The 27,286-nt window shown below is 41.5% G+C and overlaps 1 protein-coding gene and 1 long non-coding RNA gene across 6 annotated transcripts in view; one reads left to right on the forward strand and one right to left on the reverse strand.

Annotated features, from left to right (window-relative positions):
- The window catches only part of GRAMD4 (GRAM domain containing 4), a 75,791-nt gene that overhangs the window by 507 nt on the left and 47,998 nt on the right, over positions 1 to 27,286 (forward strand). Inside the window, exons 1-2 of one of the 5 annotated variants that reach the window (XM_085041459.1) lie at positions 30 to 187; positions 23,516 to 23,723. In XM_085041459.1, the coding sequence (XP_084897585.1) occupies positions 23,565 to 23,723 (159 nt within the window). In that variant the 5' untranslated portion in view covers positions 30 to 187; positions 23,516 to 23,564. Of the gene's footprint in view, positions 1 to 29; positions 188 to 605; positions 783 to 16,285; positions 16,372 to 23,515; positions 23,724 to 27,286 lie in introns of those variants that run through there. The other 4 variants (XM_085041442.1, XM_085041446.1, XM_085041452.1 and 1 more) reach the window with 4 other exon arrangements.
- LOC146443232 (uncharacterized) lies at positions 14,914 to 16,302 on the reverse strand. The gene is made up of 3 exons (XR_014846444.1): positions 16,008 to 16,302; positions 15,468 to 15,689; positions 14,914 to 15,129 (listed from the first exon to the last, which is right to left on the reverse strand). It is a non-coding gene; the product is annotated as an uncharacterized LOC146443232 (long non-coding RNA).

The raw sequence follows: 27,286 nt of genomic DNA on the forward strand, positions 1-27,286 counted from the left end.
GGCCTGGCTGTCCGGGCCGTTGCGGCAGACGGGACACGGTTCCCGAGCGCGCAGGAGGTGTCCGGCTGCTCCCTCCCTGCCTCCCGGCGAAGCTGTGGCCCTCCTGTCCTCCCCGCTCCCCTCCGGCACGGGGGAGCCGCCCTGGGCTGCGGGGACAGGCGGTGGCATCGCCGCCACCAGCCAGAAGGTACCGGCTGTAGTAAACACAGCGTATGGGGCGGCGGTGAACCCGGTAGAGGTCACATCCTTGTGTGCACACGCAGCCCGATCTAGCCGGGCTGCCCAGTTGTTGTCTTGGGGACGGTGTGGTGGCTGCCGGTGCCTGTCCCTGCCGGAGCCGCGCTGCCGGCCCTTGGCTCTGCTCGGCGGTGTTTCCCAGCTGCGAGCAGGGATCTCCCTTGGCGAGCGAGCAGCACTGCGAGCTGCGTCACACCCTCCTTTTACCTCTTCCCGCCCCCGGCCGGGGTGGCAACTGGGTGGCATCCGATTTAGCAATAAGAGCTGGGAATGCAGATTCTGCTGAGCAGTGGCTGAGCCTAGCTGAGTTCGGGGCTAGCCACATGTTCATGTTAAATAGCAGGCAGCAATGCACTGATCCCTCAGAGCATGCAGTGTCTGGATGCATCTTGGTGTGGAGCAATGAGGCACGGGAGTGTTGGAGCAGTAGAAGCAGAGGAATGCTGCTGGAGTGCTTACTTTCAAGGGGACGGAGAGGATGGCAGGGTAAATGGCTGTTTTTCAATCCAGGCTGTCAGTTTGGACTCCTTCAGACAGGTCAATAGGTATGCACATATTTTGTGGCCTTCTGTGTCCTTCTCTGGGTCATTGCCGGGCTTGTGTGCACAAATAGGGCAAATGGGAAATGACAGCTTTTTGTCATGTTTTTGTGTCATGCCTTCTTGCTGCAGCGCAGGAGTTTTGGATGACTAGATGTGGTACTGTTAAGCTTGTGCGATTATGGAATGAATGATGGACAAGTTCTCGGGTATCACATTTCCACTGGTGGTTGAGATGTGTGTGGGGAGAGGAAATATTTAATAAAGGAGGGTTCTCAGGTCCTTGTGCTTTGCACTATCTGGCAGTATCCTGCCTTTGGTTTTAACATGTGATAGTTTCATTCCACAGAATAAGAAATGTGAGCTTAACTACTTTTTTTAATGCCATATTTAGTTATCAAATACCATATCTAGTTGTTCAGAAAGGGAGGGCTTTTTTTAGTCCTAGTCTGTGTTCTTCTGAAGCTGACAGTTAAGCTACTAGCTCTGAAACTGGTCAGATATGAAACTGGTGTTGTTATGGCACCAAATTGTGCAAAATTCCGTGAAAGCCTGAGTTATGTTTCACTGTTTTTCATATGGTGGCCACAAGAATGTTTGGCTCATCCCTCTGCCCTAATAAAGGTGGTTTTGGGTTGAGATGCCAGATTGAACTGAAGATGAGCCATGTCATGCATTCGGTGCTGCAGGTAAACTCTGGGAGCTGTTTTTGGGCAGTGGTAGGTGGGACTAACTTGAGTTCAAGTATCAGACTGATGGGTTTGATTTTGTTTTTTTCTCATTTGACTGTGGCACTATTGAGACCTGATCTGCTCACCATGTCCTTGGTCAGGGGGTGTCTTTCAGGTGGCCTGGGGTAGGCTGCTGCTGTTCAGATGTATGTGTGCCATTCCTGGGCATGGTGTGGCTTCTGCTCTGGGTGAAGGCATCACCCAGGCTTTCACCTCCTGCCTGATGCCTTGCCAGCATCTCTGTGGCCTGGTGACCTGATATCAGTAGTTGTGGGGGTGGGAGGAATTAAGGGCAGCAGCTGGGAAAAGCCTGTCCTGGCTCTGCTCTTTTGTGGGACCCAGTTTCAAAGAGACTGGTAGAAGGGAGATCCCAATTGAGGAGGCAAAATCAGGGGGCTGACTGGCAGCCCTGCTGTCTTCCTGGCTGTAAACTAATTCCCAATGATTTACAGCAGAAACTGTTCCCTGGCCCTACCCCTCCTTCTCCTGTGAGTGATATTCAAAGCTTATAGGAATAGAAATTCATTATAAGAATGAATGGCTGGGGCAGTATTGCATGCCAAAGAGATTCAGTGTTGTTTGAGACATGGGGAAAAAAACCCCAGCTGGAATACTTTGCTTTGGTAAGGGAACCCTCACAGTGTCTGAGAAGTGATTTGTGCTGCTGTTAAAGGTCACGTGTAGGTTCTGGGTATGAAACATTGTGGATACATACGAAGTACATACATTTGATACTACATATATGTGGTGCGTCTTCAGCATAATTTTGATTCTTGAGTATTCAATCCTTAATACAGAGATGTCAAAGCTAGGGAGAAGCATTAACTGTTTAACCTCCAAAGTGATGGCAGATCTCTTGGAACAATAACAAAGATCCCATTTCTCCTCATTTTGTCTGCTGAAAATTCATATTTTACTTTTTGACTGAATCACCACCAAATCCATAGGGATTCTTCAACACCCGTCTGTGTTTTGTGTAACATATGGTACCATTAACAATTTTACAGTGACTAATTTTTTATTTAGGGAGTAATAGATCACATTTCCTGATGTTTTGTTTTTTATAGGTCTGGGTAATAAATACTGTTTAGGAAGGCTTGAGTCAAGGGCAGCAAATACCTCACTGATTTTTTTGGGTTAAAGCTATGTAGCTACTCAATGGCTTGTCATGGTCTCTTTCTCCCTCTCATTACCCCCAGTATTTCAGACTTTGCAGTGATACTCTCTAACTGCAAAGTTCCCAAAGCCCTGACTATTACCAAAACACTGCACTATTATGTGCAGAAAATTCCATCATCTTGAATTGGAGGCTCTCTTGTCCAAACCTGTGGCAGGCCCAAATAAAGTACACAGTTTTCTAGCTTTATCCTGTAACACTGATTCTGTTTCTTTCCCACATAGATTTTTCTCAGCTAAAGAGTATCTGCATGGCAACATCCATGCTGGGAGGAGAGATCGCTTTCTCTAATGTGTTATTTTTATGACACAGGGTTTGATCAGAGGGAAAGCTTTTGACAGTAAGTGCTTAATCAAGGTTTTTCAAAACAGATTTTCTCTCTGCCCACTGCCCTTAACCTGGCAGGTTAATCCATGAAATAATCTGTGCACAGAAATACAGACAACAAATGTAGTGCTTCAGTTGTAATGTTGGGTGTTTTGAGGTTTTATGTGCTTTGGTCTTTGAGGTTTTTGAACGTGCAGGTTTCCTCTTTGCACCTTGTGTCAATTGCCATCACTGCAGGACACACACTCACAAACCAAAGAAATTAGGCCTTTTCCTAGAGGTTAGAATTCACTGAAACAGTTACAGCTTAGTTGTGAACTCCCCTTAAAATTTAATGACTTAGTGCTGCTTTTTGTTATGACATAAGAAAATGAAGTAAGGAGTCTTTGAAGCTACTTCAGACTTCATAAATATTAACAGGCTCTGCAGTCTTCAGAGAGAGTAAGTTCTGGATGCTTTTTCTTCACCTTAATAGTACGGTTTCATTTGCAGAGTAAATCTTGTCTTGACTAAACTGAAAGAGCAGCTATCAGATGCAAATCAGAAATACCGTATTTGTGGGTGGGAGTGCTCTTGCTGTGTTTTCCCTTCTCTCTTGAGCATCCAATCCTTTCTCCTGGTGCATGCTCTGATAGCAGTAAATTTAATTCCATGGCTTACAAGGGCAGATCTTCAGAGTTGCTTAAATGATTGAAAATGCAGGTTTTTTGCTTCTGAGAATAATGGAAGGTAAAGATTCACAGCTTGTTTACTTTCATTGAGAAATCCTTTCTATTTGCATCTTGGATCACTATATATGTTTAATATTTGCCTGTGTTAATGAGGAAAAAACTCCACTGGTAATATTCTCTAAACAGGCCTTGAGCATACTTAAAATTGTCTCTTAAGTTTTAAAACTACATCTGCATTTTAACAAAAACTGAAATTCTGTTTAGCTGCAGCTTCTTACAAATCCCAGGCTAATGCAGAAAGTTTTTGTTGATGGCCCATAAAGAACACTTAATCTGTAGGTACACATTACATGAATTCATGTTTGGTGTATTCTTTTAAAACTTGTTCTAGGTGTCTCATCAGTAATTGAAGAGAGCTTGTCTTTTTATTTCACAGAACCGTGGAATGATTAAGGTTGGAAGGGACCTCTGGAGGTACTTGATCCAACCCTGGCTCAAGCAGAGCCACCTAAAGCAGGCTGCTCAGGGACAAGTCCAGATGGCTTTTGAGGATCTCCAAGGATGGAGACTCCACAACCTTCCTGGGTAGCCTGTGCAAATTCTCAGTCACCCCCACAGTAAAAAAGAGTGTTTCCTGATGTTCAGAGACAACTTCCTGTGTGTCTCAGTTTGTGCCCATTACCTCTGCATCTGTCACTGGGCACCACCAAGCAGAGCCCAGCTCTGTCTTCCCTGCACCCTCCCCTCATTTGTTTCTATACATTTATAAAATCCTCCCCTTGAGCCTTCTCTCCTCCAGGCTGAACAGTCTCAGCTCTCTCAGCCTCTCCTCACAGGGGAGATGCTCCAATCCTTTGCTGGCCTATCTCTGGTATGTCCATATATCTCTTGTACTGGGGCCCTCAGAACTAGGCACAATACTCCAGTTGTGGCCTCGTATTTTCCAGTATGCTTTAAAAATAAGAAACTTCTAAAATAAACTGTGCATGTGTTTTTTTAAGATGCAGGTCCAAGATGTCACTTTGGTGCTGCATATCACTGATGCAGCTCCTGAGTACTTCTGCTCTTCCACAGGAGCCGATGTTCCTTGTTTAAAAGCTCCAAACATTTCAGCATTTTCCTGATCCCATCAGTGCAGGCTTCGACAACTCTTTTGACCTGTGATTAAGGGATTTATGACTAGGTTTGCTGGCTACGCATGCCTAATAAGCGTAATCATTGGATGCTGAGTCACATGGGGACGGACATGTGTTTTTGGGGTGTGTTGATACAGACTCCTGTGTGAAACAGAACTCATTGCAGCTTATTATGAATGTGTGTTTAGGTTTGTGAGGGCACATTCTTGCTGAGGGCTGGTTTGGTTCTCCAGCAGCCACCCTTGTTCTCTGTCGGGACTGACCTGCCTGCCCCGTGGGCACCTTCTGCATTTCCCTGGAGACGAGCCCGGAGGTGAGCAGCTGTCTGTGGACTAAGCCGAGGGAAGTTTGGATGCTGTGTGCGTAAATGGGTAGTTCTGTAGTTGATGTTAAAGACAGAATTTGTAAACAGGGGTTTTATTTTTAGGTCAACAAGGTTTCTATTTTTAGGTGAACACTTTTAGGTGCAGAATAAAGCTGTTAGTGTAATGCTGCTAACACTGGTCATGGACAGAAGGGAGAGAGCAGAGCAAGAGGAAGGCATAAAGCACAAAATATCACTTTATCCTTGGGTTTTGCATCAAATTCCTTGTGAGGGGACACTCACTTCTTGACCATTAAGTGTCCCCTCCTGTTGATATAGGTATGTGGAGTGTAGTGGGTTAAGATGGGATTTTTTTGAAGGTTCTTAAAGAACATAGCAAAATCATGTGGAGAAAGCAGTTGGTAGTTGCTTGCCTTCCCTGTGTCCAAATACAATGGTTTAATAGGCACCTTTCAAATTTTCTTAGTATCCCCCCAAAAGTAACTGTACAACATGTGAGGTCTGTATTTACCTTAATTAGAAAGAACAAAACCATACACTTCATGCTGGCCTGATATATGCAATTAGTGACTGAGTGCAATTAGTTTCCAACTGCTAAAACTGTCTTATCAGAACTCTCGACAGGACTATCAGCAGTTTGTATTAGTATCTAGCGTTACTAATGCTTGGCATTTTACCCTGGTGTAAAAGCCACTTGTTCCTTCAATATTCATTTCAGATATCAAGGTTATTTACATACAGAACACATAAAATTCACTGGTTTGGAAACCAACCAATTTTCAGAGACTGAAAATTAGTACGAGGTTTTTCAGTGAAGGCTACACAAGCATCTTTAGATGCTCAAGGCAGGATTTAATTAATAAATTTAGTTCATAAACTTAAATTTATCATTAGTTAAATTTTTGAACAGTGACTTCTTCAAGTTAGAAATATGTATGAAAAAGAGGATTTTCTTAAGAGAACTTTAGCTTTAGAGGTACCTTCAGAAAAAAGTTCTCCAGCCTCTCATGTATTTTACTACCTGCAGCTCCACGTTCCTTCTACATTCAGTAAATGGTTTGCATGATTTTCTTTCCTTCTCTCTGGACCTCTTCTCTGCATTCCCAGGTGTGCACAGTAACTGTGCTTTAAAATAACTTGCTGCTCTTCTCAAGGTTAACAATGTATTGTAATTCCTGGGGAAGTGTCACAGGGCTGCAGAGCGGTGTGTGGATTTGTGACTGTCAGCAGTTTTTCAGCAGTGTCACAGCCATAGGGGTGGGGAAACATGAAGTATCTGGAGAAAGATCTCTTAAAATGTAGGGGTTTTTTGGACTTCGCCTTGCATTGTCCATGATGCTGTGTTACAAGCCTGATGAGGATATCTTTTTTTTCTATGTTGTTTTTTAGAGCCAGGTGATGTCAGTAGTTGTGCAGTTTCAGGGACACACCTAGTTATGCTAGGACTGATGAAGGTGTCTAAACCCTGTAATTTGCTGTGATTTACTTCAGATCAGAATCCAGGGAACTGTATGGTTGTGTGCTTTGGGTAAAGCTGCTTCCCTAGACATTTCTGTAGTAGTGGGACCACTAGCAGTATCAGATTTTGTTCCAGGGATAACCCAGAAAATGGGTAAGTTTATGCTTTCTGGGTTGTCTGGAGAGAGTGGGATGTCCAACTTGAGCCTTAGAGTTCTTAGCAGCAGAGAAGAGACCAGTCTGAAAATATCTATAACCCCATTCTGGGAGTGAAGGGAGCTGTAGCCTGGGCTCTTGAGCATTTTGTAAAATGCACAACTCTTGCAACAAGATACCATGTTGGAATAGGAAAAAAAATAGCATTTTAAGCACCCAAAGATGAAATGCAGTGTACCTTCGATGTGATACTCCTTGCAGTTACATGGCCCCTGATGAACACGACTTTTACCTGATTCAAATCAAGCTGCAAGATGATCTGTAATCCACGATCCTGTTTCTGAACTAATTTTTGTGTTTGGGGCTTTCTTCATCTTTTCTCTTGCTCACCTTTTCCCTTGTGAGACAGGGAGTGATGCTGAAGCAGTTGCCTGCATGTGCCTTGCTGTTTCTAGCTGAGATGTTTGATTCCCAGCAGCTGCCATCCTGTTTGTGTGGAGCAAGGATAGCTGAGAAGTGTGGAACCTGGGAGGACCAAAACATCCAAAGCATTTTCATGGGACTTACCCAAAGTCTAGGGTGTCTTTGGACTGATCATCAGTGATCATCAGGTAATAGTAAAAAACAGCTCTGCAGACTACTAAGTCTTCCATCACCCTGAAAAGATCATGTCAGAGGAAGGAGCAGGAAAAAGGGCAATCTGAATATATTCTTTGTGTGGTCTGACTCTTCAAAGCATTAAACCACTTGCAGGTGTTATTACAGTTAGATTAGGTTTATATTTCTTTGCACTTCTGCAGTGCTTTTATCCAAGATCTCACGCTCCTTTTAAAAGCTAATCTACAAAGTGACCCAAAAAAACCCCTCCAAGTGTCTGAGATCACTTTTTGCACAAAAATGTAGTGTGACTTGGTTTTGTGTAAAACCCTGCATGGTCTCAGCAGCTCAGTGGGATCACCTGTGGTCGTGCAGTGAGGAATGCCCTTTCCAACATGCCATGAAGAGTGGTTGGACATGTTTATCCTTTAAGAGATCTGCCAGCTGCTACAAGGTGCTGTGCTTGCAAGATTTTCTTCAGATGTAAAAGCTTCCTGGAAACTTGCAGTAAATTAAAACTAACGTCAAGAGTTTTCAAAACACTGCAGAAATGAGAACTATGTTCTCTTCCAGATTATTTGGAGCAAGCCCTGTTCTGTTTGGAAGAAATGTTCTGAATACAAAAACTTCTGATACTTAAGAAGGGTCTCGGCTTATTTTGAGAAACTTTGCCTTCCCTCCCTGGCACAGTTGCTTATGGGGCTGATGACTGTACCTGCATTCAACAGCTCTTCTTTTTACTTTCAGTCATGGGAATAACCAGCCAAAGTGGGATAGTTCGAACTTCCCCAGAAAACTGTATTGGGGAATATTTTTACCATAAATATACTTTTTGTAAAGCTACTTGTGATTCTTTCCTGTTTCTTCCAGTAGCAATCTTTCCCCAGTTTGAGGGTTCTGCCAACAAAGATTTCTTCTAATGCTGGATCACTTATCCCTCTGTGACAACACATTGAAAATAAATGAAGCACAAATACCATTTTGTGGAATATTTTACAGGAGGAATGTGGAGCTTACTTTGTTTAGCAGTTTCAATTTGCTTGGTGAAGCTCTCTGGCCCTTGCAGTTCTCTGTTAAAGGAACACGGGGACAGTATATGCAGAGTACAAAACAATGACCTGCATTTTCAGTCTGGTTTTCCTGGTGCACTGCAAGCCTGGCTGTGTCCAGTGTCTGCTTTGAGTTTCTCTTGGTGCATACAGCTAACCTGGATTGAGATACTCTGGGATCTATTCAAAACTCATTTTGTGTTTTGTTGGTAATACTTCGCAAATGCATAAATAGTTTTTTCTTTAGCAATAAGCTTTAAGTATTAAGCTGTTGTCTGTGACTCATTAGTCTGTTATTGGCGACAGTTTATTGTCTTTGTTAAATCATGGAAAATCCTTGCATGCAGTTTGTATTCTTTATTGTCTGAAGCAAACTACATCTGTTTGTTTTACCCTGAAGGGGGCTTTCTTCTCAGCTGGCTAAAAGTTCATAATAACATCTGAGAGCTAATATGAAAGTACGGCAGACCTCATTCATTGACCAGAAAGTTTCGTGTGCATATTTAATTGTTGAACAGTTGTGTTAGATGAGTTTTGAAAAAGTGCATAGACTGACACAAAAAAGTGTCTGTTTCCTTACTTTTTTTTACTTTCTCTTCTCATTTCAAAAGTTCCAGCAGAACCAAGTGTTGGTAGTTACACAGGATAACATTTTCTGAACTTTTTAAATCAGTGGTTCAGTTGCTATGGGTTACTGTTGCATTCTTGTAAAAGTCAGAAGAAAAGTCGGTTATAGACACGTATACTTACTGGAAACACTAGGAAGGGGTTTGACCTTGAAGATGACTGAATGACCACAGATTGCTCATTATCTGAAATGGGAGATGGGAAACTGTGTTTAGGAAACAGATGCATTGCTGAAGTTTATGAACCACAGAGGAAGCACCAGACACCAGCTCTTGAAGTAGATTAGCTACAAGCATTCAGGTGTTCTTTCTTACAAGTTGATAATTGGAATAGCTACTTTTTCTTTTTAAATATGGACTAACTAGTAGATTCAGCTTTTAAAGCAAAAGTTGTTTTTCAGAATGCAGTCAAAACTAGCAATGTGATTTTAGCCCAGTGTGCACCCTTGTGTAAGAATGCCAGTGGTCTGACCTTTTCTGCAGCTTTGTTAACTATGTACCAAATCCAAAGACTTTTTTTGTCTGTACAGATGTGAGCTCTTGGTCAAAGTTCTTAGTGTTGGTTATATACAAATCAGACTCAGCTTTCTGATCCCAATGTCAGTTGTAATTCCTGGGCACTCAGAAGCCTTCACACTTACTAGAAAATAGTCTTCTAATTCAGAAAAGCTTGCTTTCATGTCTCTGGACTGTGTGCTTGCCTCTTCTGAAGGAGGGGTTTTAGTAGGGAGTGGGTTTTATTTTGCTTGCTGCAATACATCTGTTGAAAGGCCTGATGCCCCTGCTATGTTGTGGGGCATCAAAGTTGAGTGCAGTAATTAAAAGCCAGAACAATCCTTGATTAAAGATGTGTAGTTTCTGAAGCTTTTGCATGATCCAATAAACAGAATGATTTGGTAGGAGATGAACTTTCCCTTCATTGTGTATTTACAGTTTTTCTTTTTACCCTGAAGACAGCCTGTCCCTGTTACATGTCAACTCATCTTCCAAGACTTCAGTGTTGTTTCAAGCAGACTCCTGTTTACAGCCATCCGAGTCCCTGCTCAAGCTTAGTCTGTCTGACTAGATCCTGCAGCTGAATGGAGGCTCCAGATGTCTACAACAAAGAATCCCAAAGATGTCATCTTTTCCCTTTTTTTTTTCCCTTCACCCAAATTTGATGTTTTTGTAATTTGCTTCTGGACATATTTTGCTCTGGAGATCCCTAAAATATTGAAGAATAATGTGGTGTAACTTTTTCTTTTTTCTTTTTTTTTTTTTTTTAACTTTTATGCCAATTATGTAAGCAAATCAGAGGTTAGTGGGAGTTCAGTGCTAGCTGGTGGTTCCATCATATTCAGCAATCTTGAGTATACTTCTGACATTAATGCAAAAAGTTATTTTCGCATTCGCAAATTCTCAATTGCAATTCGCAAATTCGCAAAAATTCGAAGTTTCCATGACTTTGAGAAACTGTATCTGTAATTGTGTAGTGTAAACAAAAGGCTAGATATCCCTAAACTGGAATTTGAGCCTGACTTGTAATTAAACTTTTGGGATCCTTCTTGAAAAGTGAAATCTGTGGTTTAGGTTTTAAAATTCCAATATTTAAATATGAGAATCTTATTTAAGAAATTGGGAATAAGTTAGAGCTGGAAGAAATCCCAGTTAAGAAATTGACAGAAGTGGCAAGAATGTTGCTCTCTGCCTTCATTTATCCTCCATCCCCCACATGCTTTAGGGAGTTTCATGAGGTCTTTTGGAGGTCTGTGGGTGGTCTCTGAGCTTCAGCTGGTGACATGGCCTCTCAGTTTTAACATGAGGCACCACTGGCTTCTCTCTGGCTTTGCCTTGGAAAAACACACCATTTTGTAGGAGTGGTTGGATGAAGAAAGGTGGGGTCTCTCCAGAAATCTCCTTTGTGAACTGAGGAAGCTTTGCAATGGGCACAGCTGAGGTGGTTTTATGGTGCAGGGACTATGGCTCCGTGCTCCTTCTTCCCCACCCCAGCCATGACTGCTTGCAAAGATAGGCTCTGTGTACATGGCTCTCTGCCTCTAAGTACTTTGACCTTCAGACCTTTATCGTTGGCAACTGAAGTGTCAGCATGGCATAAATAAGTCAGATCAAGTAGTGTAATTCTGGCCCTCATCCCAGCCTTAGAGGCAGATGTAAATGCCATTCTCTAGCTGGCTTTTAACTTGTTTGGTCTGACTGAAATGATGACTGATACAATCTTATTTCTCCTCCCTTGGTTTCTTCACTTTGTTACTAAACTCTCTCCTGCTATCTTTGTGTTAATTTAAATCTATTTTGAGTCTGAAGGCTCATCAGCCATGTGCCAGGTTGCTATTTGCTGTCATTGGGTTTGGATCATCTTAACAGCCTGACAGGCTTCATGGTGTATCTGTGACATTTTGAGACAAGTAAGTACTTTTGCTTTTTTTTTTTTCTTTTTTGTAATAGAGGATGAAAAAAATATGGTAATTTAGAGTGCTTGTACAGGCTTCATTAATAAACCAAAAAGCTGATCCATGAAGTGCAAACACCATTGGAGTCATGTTACCCCATGTTTGGGATCAAAAGAACCAATCCGGCAGAGATTTTTTTTTCTTTTCCATGTCTAGTACATCTCATGTTGAAGCCTGGTGGAAACCTTGCTAATCTGGCTCTATCAGGAGAGGAGCTGGCTTCTCTTGGGAGAAATGCCACTTAGCACATGTATATACTTTGGTGGTGATGCCAACAGCAGGTTCCCCCTTGGCAGAGACGGGGAGCTGGGTTTGTTGGTATGCTCTGCTTTATTTAAAGACTTGCTCTAAGATAATCTTGTTCCAGTTGTTTCAAGCAGCTTCAGAAATGTAGGTGTTAAGTCCTCTGCATAACTTTTTGTCATCTGCAGTTATGAGGCAATAGGGTATAACAAGCACCATTAAAATGATAATTTTTACAAATATGACCGAATTAGTACGAACTGGGCAAGCTTATGGTAATAACCTCAGCTGGCTGGTTTATGGTTCGGGAGAGACTTTGTATTTTCCTTACAGACTTACGTATAGCATAATTTCTGTGCTTCCTTAAAAGTACGGAATTTTTTCTTTAGTTTTCCTCGACTCTATTCATGCTTTAAGGAAGCCTCAAAATTGCTCATAGAATGTGGTTGCATATCTCCATCTTTTGCCCCTGTTCCTCTGTCAGCCACGCATGCAGCCATCCGTGTGTGCCAGGCTGCTGAAGGTGGGGAGCTGAGCTGTGCTGCTCTGTGTGTGTGTGAAGATGAGTGGGTTACAACTGCTGGCTGGAGCTTGTTTGCAGTGGTCTTGAGTGTCGAGGTATTTTGATTTTGTTTGCAAAATGAAATAGGTTTTGTCAGCTACTAAAATTTGGGAGATAGTACAAGAATGCATGAGAAACTTAACTGGCGTAATGTCTTTTTTTTTTTTTTTTTTTCCCCCCTCTTCCTCACTTTTCCATCATTCTTTCAGAGGTTATCCTACTTCCTCATAGGCTGTTGTCCCCATTTGTAACTACTGGTGGGGTGAGCAGGTGTGTACTTTGCTCAGCCCTGCCTTCGTACTTCTCCATCAGTTGCCTGTTTAACCACATTTGCTTTTTTAACTGCACTTAATACTATGGGCAGAGGTTGTTGGCAAAGAGTGTGGAGGAGATACCCAGACTACATGTGCTTCTTGGAAGAATCAGATTTAATAGCAAAAATTTCAACTGAGTTTTGCTGTCCGAAACATGTTAAAATCAACACATGAAATGAAACATCTGCAGTTATGGCAGAACACCCAAACAGTTTACTGAACAAAAGAGTTAATGTGCAGGATTGTGGTTATATTCCTTGGGGATCTAGTTTGTCACAGGGCTGTACTCTCTGCTCCCTGGTATGGATATACCAGCTGGGGGTTTAGTTTGGATTTTGTTTTTTTAAAAAAATACAATTTCTATTGTAAGCACAGAGACAAAGAGCAAATATTCTGGCTATGGTGGGAACGATGCAGTTTGAAATCTGCGAGAATAGAGGTTTGCTCTGGTAAGAAAGATTACCTTGAGCAGCAGGGCCTTTCAGTCTGGAGCCTGCCATTTCACTATGTTAATTATTTAAACAAGTAATTGCAGTTCAGATATAAGAACCATATTTTGGGTACAGTGATTTCTTTTTACAGCAAAGGCAGCAGCAGTGCTGTTGAATATAAAGGGTTGCACGCAGAAGAAATGCAGGAGGGGTCTGTGATAACTAGAGGCGAAGTTCAGTGCTTTCCTGTGTCACACAACTTCCTCTGCTATTTCCTAACTCTTCCACGTGGAGTAAAATATCTCTCTCATCTTTTGACAAGCTGGGTGGGTGGAATGAAGGAGGCTGTTTTCCAGAGTGCTGCTTTCCAGCAGAGCTGCTGTCAGTCTGGTGGGAACTTGACCTTGACTTTTTTACTGTGTGGTAGGATTTCAAGGAATAGTTTACATGGCTTTTACAATGCCTGTGTAGTACAGACAGCACCAGAAATTAGGCTGATGCCTGAAGCCAGGCTTACTGTATATAACTTGCTCTTTCTGTGTTACTCCTTCATTTAACTTGGTCTGATAAATCCCATCTTTGTGTGTAGTGTGTGTCCTTTTACACATTATTTATGCAAGATTTTATGCAATGTTTTGTGCCCCTTCATTTAGAGGTTGACGTGATGAGTAATTATAACTGCAAACTTGCATAATCCATGGAGTGTTTTTACTTCCTTTCCCCCCTTCCCTCTCTTGTGTACTTGTAGCACTAACTTCAGAAGCATTTTCATGCTTTTGTTGGGAGGAAGGGAGAAGGAATAGAATGAGCAAGCAGCTCTGATTCTTGCATGGAAATGTCTGTGATTTGGGGATTATACACATTGTTTGTAAGCTCAGGGCCAGTATATAGGAAGGAAATCAAAGGTCCTGAATTGTAGTGATGGTTGTAATTGGCATGTGCTAGGTATGCCTTTGTAGTTCTTCATGGAACAGCAGTGTTGTACTTACCCACAATGGGAGAAGTTAAAAATCTTTCATGCATTAACATTATTTTTATGACTGCATTGCAGATGGAGAGATACTGGAGTTTGGTAAAATGCTCAGTTCTTTTCCTCGGCCATGTCTGTGTTTTGATTTTTGAAGTCAGCATAACTGAGACACTTGATTTTTTTTGCAACATCCACATTTCAGAAGCTTAATGAATTCTCAGATTAGGAGTAGGATAGTTAAAGCTTGCAGAAACAAGTTACGAAGTGTTGTACACAAAGTTACAGCGTCTTGGGATTCTTTCACTGAAAACTTGTATCTGAATGGTTTAGTGTTAACTGGATACTCACAAAGTTCTAGTGTCGGCCTCTGCTGAATTGTCTCCCCAAACTGAGGGAAGACCCTCAAAATAGACCATCTTGCTGTACTCCAGCCCTTAGTCTTGTTCTGAGTGAGATACCCTGATAGGTGAATGATTTGGGAAGTATGAACCTGGCCCTGTGGTTGCTCAGTGACAGAAAGGTAGGGGGGTTCATTTTGTCACAGCATATGTAACACACCTATTGTAGGTCTGCGGTCTTTTGCCTTTTAGCTTGAGTAATTCCTTCTGTATGGCCTTGCTGTCAGTGAAATCGTACTGCATGGGATGCTTAGCACTGTGGCTCAGGGGAGCTGTTTCTTAGACATGGGAGGTGCAGAATTTGGTAAGTTTGGGTCAGGCTTCTCTTGAGTGTGGGCTGTGTGCTCTCAGCTGTGCTTGTGGGTGTGCATGCACAGCAGAGATTAGTCAGGCTGCGGTCATTAGCTGTGAGGTCTGTCCTGCTTCAGATGGGTACATCTTTGTTTATAGACACAACAAACAAAAAAAGGAATGCATAGACATTCTTCAAAACTACACGATGCTATGTACCTTTGTTCTGTTTTCTTAGGATGCTGATCAGCTACGATCAGACACCCTGAGCCGATGAGGTATTTGCTTCTGAGAGTCCTCTCAAAGAAATACCTGCTAGGTCCAAGCCATTCTGTGTAGAACTTGGAAGGCTGTTCTCAAAGGATTTTTTTTAAAGCTTCGTTTGCAGCTCAGTTCTACAGTGTCTGTTTTTCTTAGCAGTACCTTCATTCTCTGATTTATCTGTCGATGATGAACATGCAGTTGAGATGATGAAAAGCTCAGCATCAAACAGGTCTCAAAAACTTGCACTTTTTTTTACCTGAAGGGATAGAATTAAAATTCTTCAGGGCTGGCATGGCTCACTCTTTTTCTAAACAGTTAGTGATTACCTTCTTAATAAACTTATTAGTCTGCATAAGATGCTCCTGCCAGTATATGTACTTCGGACTTTAAATATTTATTTTAAAGTAGGTTGTAAAAAGCCAACTTTATTTTGAGTGCTGTGTCAAGCTAGACTTCTTCCAGTTTCCATTTGAGCAGTGGAAGAGGAGACAAATGCAGGGACAACCTAATCTTACCCTGTGTTAGTTGTGTTCTGTCTTTCTCCCCCATTGTCACCCCCCTGTCTCTGTTTTTATAGGCAGAAGCTGTGGTGCTTGTTAGGGCATCTCTTCCTCTGTGTCGCAGCTTCTTCCCTGTTGGAAGCCCATCCAGTTCTGAGCTGCCTGAACCTTCTTGCATGCAGTGGCTCTTGCTGAGCTGGTGATGCTCATCTTCCTGTCTTCACCCTCAGCTCTACCCTGAGCAAGGAAGCAGAAAAAAGCCTTTTGTCAATGCCAAGCTGTGACAAACTCTTCCCCGTCCTTCAGAGTAGGGACTGAAGCTCTGACGTCCAATTTCTGAAGTGTGCCTTGTGGCAGCTTCATAAACACTGCCTTTAGGGTGAAGCTTTGCAGTCGTTTAACCTCGTTTTAGTGCAGGTAAAAGGATGCTGTAAAAGGATGCTTTCTCCCTCTCATCACCACGGCAAACATCTTCTGTGTGGGACTATCAAAAGCTCCAATAGTCTGTGCTACCCCGAGTAAGACTGTATCCCTGTCTGCTCTGATTAGACTGACCTTGCCAGAAAACAAACACAAAAATTAGTTGCATCAGCAATGAGCTCATAAACTGCATGAATGGTCAAGTGACATAAAGGCTGTGACAGAAATGAATGGGGTTGATCCCTTTGGTGTCAGCCTGTGGTCTAGTGGGCTTCAGGCTGGGCTGGGCTTCTCTGGGATTGGGATGGGAATGCAGCAGGGGAGAAAGGAGGACCCAGTGGGTGACCAGGAAGGGAGGAGTTCATGTCACAATAGGCTTCTATTACTATCATGACATGCTAACTCTTTCACAGGATGTCCGCAATGGCTTGAACTGGTGTCACCTTCAGTCCATGCATGCTACTGGAGATCCTCTCTGCAGGCAAAGTCTTCATGAAGGGTTTTTTGTGCAGCTCTTCTGGTGGCGTAATCAGTGGAAAAATGATCTTTATCTTCCCGTTTAGAAGTAAAATTCTCAATTTACAGACACATTGATTTCAGAAAGCTTGCTAACTTTAGGTTTCACAATGAGAGACAGAGGTTTCATGATGAGAGACAGGGTTTTCATGATGAGAGTCAGGGTGCAGTGCGCAGGGTGGCTCTCTGTCAGTGGAAGAGGTGTTAGGGTAATGGGGAGTTAAGGACAAAGTACAACTCCCACAGCTGCTCAGAACTGAAACAGTTCCTGCCTTTTTTTCCTTGACGCGATAGCACGTGATCTGGATAGGTACGTGTGTGTGGTTTGGGATATTTTTTTTTTGTGAGCCACTCCACACACAATTTTCCAGTAGTGGTCAAGTCAAGGCCCCCACTTTCAGCTGAGGGACACTGAGCAGCAGCTCCCCCTTCTCTGTCGTTCTGTGGAGGGTCACTGGTGCTGCTGCCTCTGGCTGACTGAAGGGCTGGTCCTCAGGCTCTTCAGGGATTAAGGCTGATGCTTTGCACAGGTCTGCAACTCTGCAAGAACCAAGCAGCTCATTTTGGGGAATGTCTGCCTTGAAATTTTTGCCAAATATGTCAGAAGTGTTTTCTGAGGAAGGTACAGAAGAGAACCCTACAGCCCCAAGACACCATGTTCTGTGTCTCCCCTCTCATCCCAACCCTTTTGTTTGCAGCAGCCAAGCTGAAGGTTTTGAAGAAAAGTCACTTTTATTGGTGCAGTCCTGATTTGTCTCCCAGGCAGCTTCATGTTGTGAGCTGAATGACACACTAGTCTCTTTTAGGGAAAAAAAAAAAGTAGATTTTAGCGTAATGCATATTCATGAAGCTGTGTTATGGTTGCTGTGACAACCTCACCCGTGGCAGTCAGGATCTGTATGTTAAAATTCTGTCTCCAGTCCCATATTGTACCACAGAACATGTTACACAGCTTTCCACGTCTTTCTTCTTCTCCTCCTCCTCCCAGTCGGTGGACAATTTAAATTGTTTGAGTTGATGCTTAATTACTAGCTGCGTCTAATTAAACCTGCAATACGAAAGCACAACTTCCTGTTGGTTTCCAACCTGTGTTAACCAATTGTTGCTTCTGCTGGCAGTCTGTAACAGAGAGGAAGTGATTCTTGTGGGATTTTTTGTTCAACTCCCTTTAAACTTAAAGAAAAAATAATCCTGAGTTACTAAGCATAATGTTTCTCCAAAGGTAGCCTAACTGATAACTTCACCTGTCATGAAAAAGACAACCCAGCAGAGTCCATCCCCCTAGTCTATCCCTGTCTAATCTAGCCTGTTCCTAGAGTTTTAAGGACTCCTGACCCTGAAAGGAGCTTTTAGCAGGTGTTACTCAAAACCAGAAAGCAGTTTATTCAGGGTGTGTTAAGACCTTGAAGTCAGGGGTGAGATAACTGGAAGAAAACTTGACCAGAATGTGATGCTGAGGCAGTGAATATCATTTCAAGATGCACCTGTTGTGATGAGTGTGGAGAGAGCTCTGTTTGAAGATTTGTTTGTGTGTCTGTTGATGTCAGAAATTGAGAACACTTGTGCAATATTTGTAACTTTTGTAAGCATGTTTGTAAGCTGCTCTTGGCCAATCCAGCTGAATGTTTGGCCCAAAATATTGCTGTCTTGGTTTCCAATGACAAGTGATGACATCATTGTATACTGAGAATGTAAAATGTTGTATTGTCTTAGATGAGCTCAGTCTCATGTGGGGGCTGTTCATAAAATGTCTGCATTCATTGAGGGTTGTGCCCTTTCTATGTACTAAATGTCTGTTTGTGTCTTTATGTAAAGTTTTCTTGAAAGGTGCCAACTTCACTTTTACAGAACCACTCCCTGTTCAAGAAGAGGTGCTGTGGAAAGGTTTGGCTTTCTTCACAGATGTGAGACTTCTGGAGAGTAGTTTGGAAGAAGTCTGTGCACAGGATAAAAGAAAAGTGTCCTTTTCTTTTATCCCGTGCTCTAGGATGATGCTGCTTGAGCAGGGAAGTTGGACCAGCTGACCCACTGGGGTCCCTTCCACCCTGACCCATTCTGTGAAAAGCTGGGCAGACAAGGAGCTCTTGAGAGCAGTTGATCTCTCTCTGGTTAGTTTCTTAAATATTAATAAGTACAAAATGTTCAGAAAGTGACTTGAAATGAGATTCTATTCATTAAAATGAGAAATTAGGGGGAAAAATCATGTAGCAAGAGGGAACTTTTTGCACAGAACATTGTACAGAGGACTCTGAATTGGTATTAGGCTTAGAAATACTTACTGTTCCTTCCAATTTTAGTAAGACATGTCCAGAAAAGAGCACACCAAGCTTTATTTTCAGTGTATGTGGATGGATTGAGTTTGTCCTGCTGTGTTACTGCTCTCCTATCAACTCTCAGGATATTATTCAGGAGCATTTCAGTATAGAACTAATGAATACTGAACATAATCCTGATACTTTCCACTCCCTCAATTTGCACATCCCTTCCTTATGATAAGACCAAAATGTCCTCATGTTGACAGCTATGTCTATATTTGTTCATCCACACACAGTCTGGCTTTTCTTGAATACCAGGGTTCTTACGTTGGATTTCTGCAGAAATGTATTTTGAGACTGAAAGGAGAATATGAAGGAGATGGAATGCAAAGATGAGAACTAGGGGTGTGCTAGATGTGCAGTGTCATCTTCAGCTTTCTGAAAAGCTGTTTTTCTAGAAAAAGGAAAATGGGTGCTTTGAAGGTTACTGTCCTGTGTCACAGTCTTGTAGAACCTTTTTGACCTGGGATGAAATTAATCCATGATGTTTTAGTGGTTTCTTTCTTTGTTTTCCCTCAGGCTCCAGACTAACACTTGCTGAGGCAATGCTGTTTGACTTTATGTAGCAGGTTTGTGTTTTGTTCACAGCTAAGGAAAACTGACTGAACCCTGTGTTGTGAAGCAGAGCCTTTTCTCTTAAAAGTGCGCATGAAGATTTAGCTGTTCAGTCCCTGCCTGGTCTACCAGGCCAGGGTACTCGTGTGAAAACCAAATGCAACAACAGAAAACCAAAACCTGTGAACTACTTGTAGGAGATTCTGGGGTGAGTTAAGGCAGATTTCAGACAGCAGCAGTACATTGGGTGCTGTGCTTCCCTGAGTTCCCTCTGCATCCCAACCTCTTCCATGTTCATGCAGGAGTGGAACAGGGGGTAGCAGTGGCAGGAAGGGGTGGGAGGGTTCTCCATAGGAACACACCTCATAAACGAGTCCCTGCAGGCTGCACAGGCAGCATGGCTCTCATTATTTCCTGGAAGCTGGTTCTCTGCTTACTGAAGCCTTTCTGTAAATGTAGGCTGAAAATTTTCTTGTAGATGTCCTTATGAATTTTATGTGAAGGTTTGGAAAAACTTGATTTTTCTGTTCTTAGTATAAATTTGGAACGTGAGTGTATGTTGGCTTTGGTTTTTAGTTCTTGATATATTAATTTAAAATGAAGGTCTGACATTTCTGGGGGTGTTAATTGAGGGTTTATGTATTAGGTCAACATAAAGGCATCTCTTCCCTTGCCCTCTGTAAAAGGAATAAAGCTTCACCTAGAAGTATTTGTGTTAGCCGGTAGGTATTAATGGCAATTAAAAAAAAATCTTCAAAGATTATTTTAGTTAGGGTTTTTTTAAATGTGAAAAAAATAGACCTATTTCACTTGATTATTGTGACATGTATGACAGTGTTAGGAAATGACAGTGTTTAAAATGCATGGAGTTAAAATACTTGTATTTTTATTAGAGTGTTACAGTATTTGTTAATGGTTAGTTTGAAAGCAGAGTGAGATGTGGGCCTGCCTTGGCACTGAGCTTCACATGTGCAGAACTGCATGGTGGTTTTGATGTTGTGGGTATGGGAATTACTGGAAACAGCCTGAAACTCACAGCCTGAACTCACAGCTGAGCTCAGAATGGGTGTCAGGATAGGGCTGGGTCCAGGATGGGTAGCTGGGAGAAGGTGAGGGAGGAATAACTATGATGGTGAAGCAAGTGATTTGATATTTAGTTACTATATTTTACAGTAAATCTAATTCTAGATCAGATTCTGGTCTTCCATTTTATAAAAGGTTCTTCAATCTCATCTAAATTTGACTCAAGTCAGTTGGAATACAGAATCTCCAAGAATCTTTTTTCCTAGTGAGCCTGAAACTGCTGAAATATCACCATTAAAAAAGTTGCTGGTTGCAGGAACAGGCTGCTGACATAAAAAGCCTGTCTTAGATCCAGCATTTGGCTGGAGGCCAGATAATGAGATTTTATAGGAGCATGTTGGCAAGCTTACATTTTTGCTTAAGTTAATGTAATGTAACTGTAAGTAATTTGGGAACTTGGTACACGCAAAACAATTTTTAGACAAAATGATCTTATTATTTTTAAATTTTAACTGAGAAGATATTTTTATGTAACAGCTTCTTTTACTTCAAGCACTTAAGAAATGCCTTGGAATGTGGTTCTTTATTATGTTCTCTTTTAATGGTCAAACTGCTGAATAATCCTTTAAAAATATTGACCCTCATGACATGTCTGTTTTGCTAGCCTCAGAATTTTAGCTGACTCCATTCAGTGGAGTGATTTAAAGAAAGGTTTGTATTTTTGGTAACATGTAGGGGTAAGTCATAAGTTTTGTGAGTAAAAAAATACCATAAATGTGTTCATGGGTAATCTGATAGCCAGGTTATTCTGTGACCTAGGGCTGAAATGCATGAACAATCCTAGGATGAGAATGGAGCTTAGGATTTCAGTTTCCCAAATGGTGTCCATCCCTGGCAGTTATGCCAATAGGCCTTTTCACTGTCCTCGTGGCTTTTTCAGTCTTCATTCACAGCTTGATGATCAGGGAGATTTCCTGGTCTCAAGATGTTTTTGATGCTTCCCATTTCTTTTGTGTGATAAATGAGTGTGAATCTATGCAAAGGGGAGAGAAAGCTGACTTCTGATCTTGAACCATCCATGGAAGTGCTGGATATGCCAGGCTATAAAAGATGTCCAGATCCAGCCTGGCTTTTGAAGAGCAGTGGATAAATGTGGTGTGAAGAGGAGAATGCTGAGGCTCCTGTTTCTGTACAGCACAGCAGTGCTCATCTGCACTAACTGCTCCATCCCTAAGAGGGATAGAGAAGGCATGGGATACATGTTTGTCCTCCGTTGTTATCGGCTGATGGCTGCCAGCCATTCCAGAAAAGAAGTAACACTCTACCATGCTTTATTATTTCCATGCATTGCTGTATCATTAGCAGTGATATGGATGATGAACAGATGGGATTTGGTTTACAGCTGCTTTGCTGTAGGTCTCTTATATGGTATGTAAAACTGGTCGAACATAGATGTAGAACATTGTGATGGGAGGGAGAGTGATACAATTGTGCTGGTGCTTATCAGAGGTTTAAACTTCCCTCATACCATTTGTTCCCTAGCTGCTATTAATAGTAAGGCCTGGAGATATTTCTGGATTTGATAGCTGACAAGTTTCTTCATCAAATAGTCAATGAATGAGCAAGAAGTGTTTCTATTTTAAACTTAGCTTTGACAAGTAAAAGAACTTCAAAGAAAAGCTGTTCTTAGAAAATAACCTTGGTGTGAGTTACCACAAGTGACTCTCTTTAAGTGATAGATTAAACACAGGGCTGCAACTTCAAGCGTCTCTGATAAAGGAAGAATTTTGTGGGATTGTTTTGCCAGGTCTACTGTAAGGGATTTGTATTAGTTTAAAAATTCTGTGTTTAATTGAAGGGTGCTAGTAAACCTTGGCAAAGGTGCAAACTAAGATGTATTTGAAGGGAATGATCTGGTTTGAACTTGGTGTGGATAGTCATTGCAAAAGTGTTAGGGTAAGCAGAGAATCCATAGGGAAAGTTGAAGAGCTCTGTTGAAAAGAGGTTTGTCCTAGGAGGTGAGAATTGCCTCAGGTGCAAAGGCTGTGATAGCAAAACGTTTTTCTATTTTGCTCTTTATTTTTACTCCTAAAGTGACATGTGTCTGAATTTACCTTTGTGCTTTCATCTCACCCCAGTGTTTGGGATGATGTGCCATGAAGCTAAGCACGACTTCAAATGAAGAGGATGGTTGAGTTGACCATAGAGGACAGAAGAGTAGTAACAGGAGCAAGTGCCTCAAAGTAAATTTTAAAAAATCAATTTGCTAGAGCATAGCATCATCCTCCAAATGGATTTCTGTGTGCTGAGATAATTGTGGCTGTTTTGTTATAACCTGCCAGAGCATGAGCTCACTGGAGTGACAGGATCAAGGAACTAACTCTTGTGTTTGTTGTTTTGTTTGGCTTTTTTTTTTTTACGATGGAGCTTGAGACCTTTGGTACAGCGTGTGATTCATTGAATGGGACCAGTTTGGCAAGTCTGGTTTAAATCAGAAATTATGCAGTGCAGTGTCTTGGGAAGCTACCATTACAATGAGTTTACGTACATAAATTAGGCTTTCCTCTGTTGTCTTTTGAAAAGCAAAGTGTTTCTCTCAGTATGATTTCAGGGGTATATGAGATTGCCAGTTGTGGTAATTTTAAGGATTTTAGTAGTACATTTGATTTGTGGTCTGTTTCAACAGTCTCTAATTTTTGGGAAGATCTTCTGCTTGTCTGTGGCTTTCTTCGGTAAACCCTTGGTACTTTCTGTTTTCTTAGCCTGAGGAAGTAGGGAGATATGATAGCATCCTTACTCTTTTGCTCTGGTTTCTCTGGGAATTTAGAAGTTGGTTGTGAAGCTTAGTGGATTTTCCTGTCTTTGATTAGAAGCATCACAAATCAAAGAACGACTTATCTGCTAAAGTAAATTTTGTTTCAAGTAACCTGTTAGGAACTGACTTCCCAATTTTTCTTTGGAGTGCAGGTTGTTACCTATTCTGACTTCCTTTAAAAACTGCCAGGAGAAAGAGGCCATGATGGTCTGGGATGATGGTAAATGATCATCTACTGTAAAACAACTCATGCATCTGTTACACTGTGGAAAAAAATGCCTGTTAAAAAGCTAAGCTGCAGCACGTTTTTCCTCCAGTGGCAGAAGGGCACTTAAAAGATGGTTGGGAGTAGTTAGTAATAGCAATGTGTGTATTTATTGCAAGCTTTCTAAAATGCTCTTGATTTCTTGATCTTGCAGAGACTCCAACCGTCATGTTAAGGTAAAGCAGAAAAGTGCAGTGCTGAACATGCTAAAGAAGTTGGACAAAATAAGGTTCAGAGGTCACAAGAGAGATGAGTTCCTCGATTTAGCAGAGTCTCCAAATGCTTCAGACACTGAATGTGGAGATGAAATCCCGATGAAAATACCTCGATCAGCTCGAGACAATGAAGAGCTGAGAGACCCTGTAAGTACTTGATTTAAGTATTGTTATATACTGTGTTTTATAGTTGTTAGGCAAAAAAAGAACAGAAAATACTAATTCTTTATCTTTGTACTATGGTTGTAACACTTGAAGATTTGTGGGCTAGGAAGTAACTTTCCAGTAATAGGCTTGCTTGTTTTTTGTGGAAAGATGAATTAATTTCTTAATATTAGGGTTCCGTGTCCCTACTTCCAATTTTAAATGCTGTGAGTTGACAGGTTTGTTAACTTTGGATGTGCTTCTGAATGCTCTCTGGTTTTTATTTGTTTTGTTGAATTACTAATGAACATGTGAAAAAGAAAATACAACCTTTTAGTCTGAGGAGCTCAGATTTGCTCAGATGGCACTGTCTAGGGCTTCAAGGATAAGACTTCTGGTTGCTTTATTAGTATTAGAGGGTCACACCACCTCCTTCTCCACTGCAGTGTTGTGTCCAGTAATGCTTCCATGCTATTACAGCTGGTTTAAACCTATGAAGGCGATGCTAAATCATTTCAGTGCTTGTAAGCAGAAGCACCAAAGCAGACCTACCTTTTTCAAAGATGCTGCTTCAGGAAAAGTTAAATATTGGTTAAAAAAGTAAAATAAAGTCCTTCTTTAACAGTTAAAAAAATGTCTGTGTATCCATGAGCTTGGAGGGCTACAGTGTAAATTTAGATTTGTCTGTTTAACTTTATTATAGAAGTGACTTGGAAGTCAGAATTTTTATCAACCTATGAAAACTTACTGTGCAGTTTTTATCGTCAAAATATGATCACACTGCTGTCTGAAGACTCATTTCTAGGAGCAGAGGACTTGCTCACAGGAAATCGTAAACGAAAAGATTTTGAACTGTTTGTGCTCATGCATCTCTTTTGGGGTTGGCAGCTTGTATCCAGTTCTGTAGCTATTAACTTTTTAAATTTTAAAGTGGGCTTGTATGGTACCATATCTAGTCCTGTTTATGGAGAGGTTTTTTGCCAGAATGTTTTTCCTGTGATCATGAAACAAACAGGTGGTAATGACAGAGCATGTTTTGGTCACAAAAAGTCTGTTATATGTAAATCCTCAAGCTTCTCAGACAAGGAAGTCTGTTAAATGCCATTCCTTTGCTCTTATTCTACTGAAGACATCTGTCATTTGTTAAGATGTAAGTATTGTGTATACTGGAACCAATCTCCGCTGCGGCCCTTCCAGTGTGATATTTTGTGAGGTTTTTTATAGGTTAATACTGGCTTATTTTCATCAAACTTAAGGCTTTATGTTTATCTGTGGGTACATATTAGATGCCCTTTGTATTTCATCAGAAGTGTCTGGATGGCAGAGCTAGATGCTACAGAAAGATCTGCCTTAAACTCCAGGTACTATTTTCTGTATTTCTTCAGGGGAATAGTAGCTCCAGGATGGTATGGAGGGTAGCAGAGAGAACAGCAAGGTAAACCTACAGTTTTGAATAGTTATAAAGCCTTAACAGCTGAACATCTGCAGTGATGGTCTCTGTTCTTTGAAAATGTTGTGCACTGAGAAGGGAACTTGGAGAAACACTGCTTTCTGGCCAATTACTTAGATCACTGCAGCAGGCTGTTGTGATCTAAGTCTTTAGGATATAGTTGATTGCAGTTCTTTAAAATCAGGCAGAAAGGGAGAGAGGAAAGCAGCAACAACATCACACTTGTTTTGCCCCACTCCTGATGTTTGGGAGCTCCAAACCAGTGGGATGCTGGAACAGCTTAAGAGTAGCAGCTGCGTTACAAATCTGAGCAAAATAAGCAAATCGGTAAGGGGAAAGAGGTCTGACATTTGAGGGATAAATTTCAGATGGGAATTTTGAGGGATTAGCAGTTGGCCCTCACAGGCATCTGCCCACTAAGCACTGCTGCCCATGCGTAAAATTAAGGGAGAAGAAATAATCCCCTGTGCTGCAGAGGTGCCAAGATTAAAGAAAGAATTGCTTATATGTTTAAATCAATATTAAAGTGGTGGCTGAAATTGTGTGAACAATGCAATTCTGAATTATTTGTCTTTTTCGTACTGAGATTATATAGTTGAATTGTGCTTGAATTGGTTTTAATTCAGTGTCTAAAACTCATATCTTAAATTGCTTTTACAGGGTGTTTTTCTTTTATAGGCTCTATAAACAACTTAGTATTATACTTGTATTACACTGATCATGAGAAGGCCAAGTCTTACTGGTTTCTTCCTGTTTAATACCTTTGGGAATCTCTTGAGAGCACACAAAAACCAATGCAAGTATTCTTTGTAAATGGAAGTTAGGCTGCATGTCTTTTCAGACAGATGTGACTGTTCTGTGCTTCCACTTCTGTTCCTTCATTGTTTCAGTTGAAATCTGGGTACAAAACTCGTGGTCTTGAGAAAGCAAGATTGGTGGTTTGGAACTGAACATAGGCATACAAAATTAGAGTTGTAGTCCTCTTCAAACTGCATCTTTCCTGTCAGGCATTCCCTAATCAAAGACTTCGTCCCTGCCCTTCTCTGCTTCCCTCCCCCTGCCCCTGTCTGGTGTATTAATCCTTATGGAGGCAGTAAGGATAGATCTCTGTCTACTAGAACAGCACTGTGCAGTCATGTGAGTGAAGGACCCTTCTGTGCCTCACAGGTTTGCAGTGCACTTAAAAATGTGCACATGAGGTGCCTCTTTAGGTATGTATCTGGACTTGACAAGCGTATGCAAAAACTTGATGCAAATGGAGGTTTCAGAGTAAAAAGCCCTGTCATAAAAGCTGGTGATTGCAGAGCCCTGACCATCTGTCAGGAAGAGCATCATCCTCTGTTGCACTTCAGCAAATGAAGTGAATGTTCAGTCCCAGGCCACGCATTCTGCAGTGGCACTCACTCCCAGCACTTCATGTGCCTTACTGAAGTCGCGTATGTAAAATTTACACCCTGTAGAAATAAAGAAAGGATGGCCAGATGAGGGCATTTCATATTCTTTATCTTAAAACTATGAGCTTTACCTATTTAGTTCAATAATAAACATCCCAACCTGTGTTCGGGTAAAGCACACAGCTAGCTCCTGGTTGGAGGTCTCTGGATATTGAAGGATTTATATTTTCCTTTGAATTTTCTGTGGTTTCTGAGAATTTTTGTGCAAAAGGTGTCTTAATTTGAACTAGTTTGGACTCAGCTTACAGGCTGGTTGATTGCTTGTGTGGGTTTCCCCCCTTTCATATTTAAGTGCCTCAGCTACGTGATATGCCTTGAATAGCAGATATTTTCTTAGGTCCCTGTGGGTGTTTGGACACTGTGATCAGATCATTGCCAAGACAGCAGTGCTGGTTAACAAATTTAACTCTTTGCTAAACATCTCTTTCAACTCCTGAATGGCTCCCTAGATTTCTTCCTTCGTTCCCTCTTTACCGTAGGTGGTTGTTTGGCTTTGGTTTTGGTTTTTGGTTTTTTTAAGACAAGGACATTTGACACTGCATGCAGCGCTGCTGTTTCTGCATTGTTTTGTAAAAACACCACAGTTGTGAAATAGGTAGAGGGAGTAACCTGGTCCATTCCAAATCAATTAGCATTTGATTTGTTGTGACATTAGAAATTGA

Source organism: Lichenostomus cassidix, chromosome 1Aa (assembly GCF_008360975.1).
Source record: "Lichenostomus cassidix isolate B80296 chromosome 1Aa, HeHo_3.0, whole genome shotgun sequence".
Taxonomy (NCBI): domain Eukaryota; kingdom Metazoa; phylum Chordata; class Aves; order Passeriformes; family Meliphagidae; genus Lichenostomus; species Lichenostomus cassidix.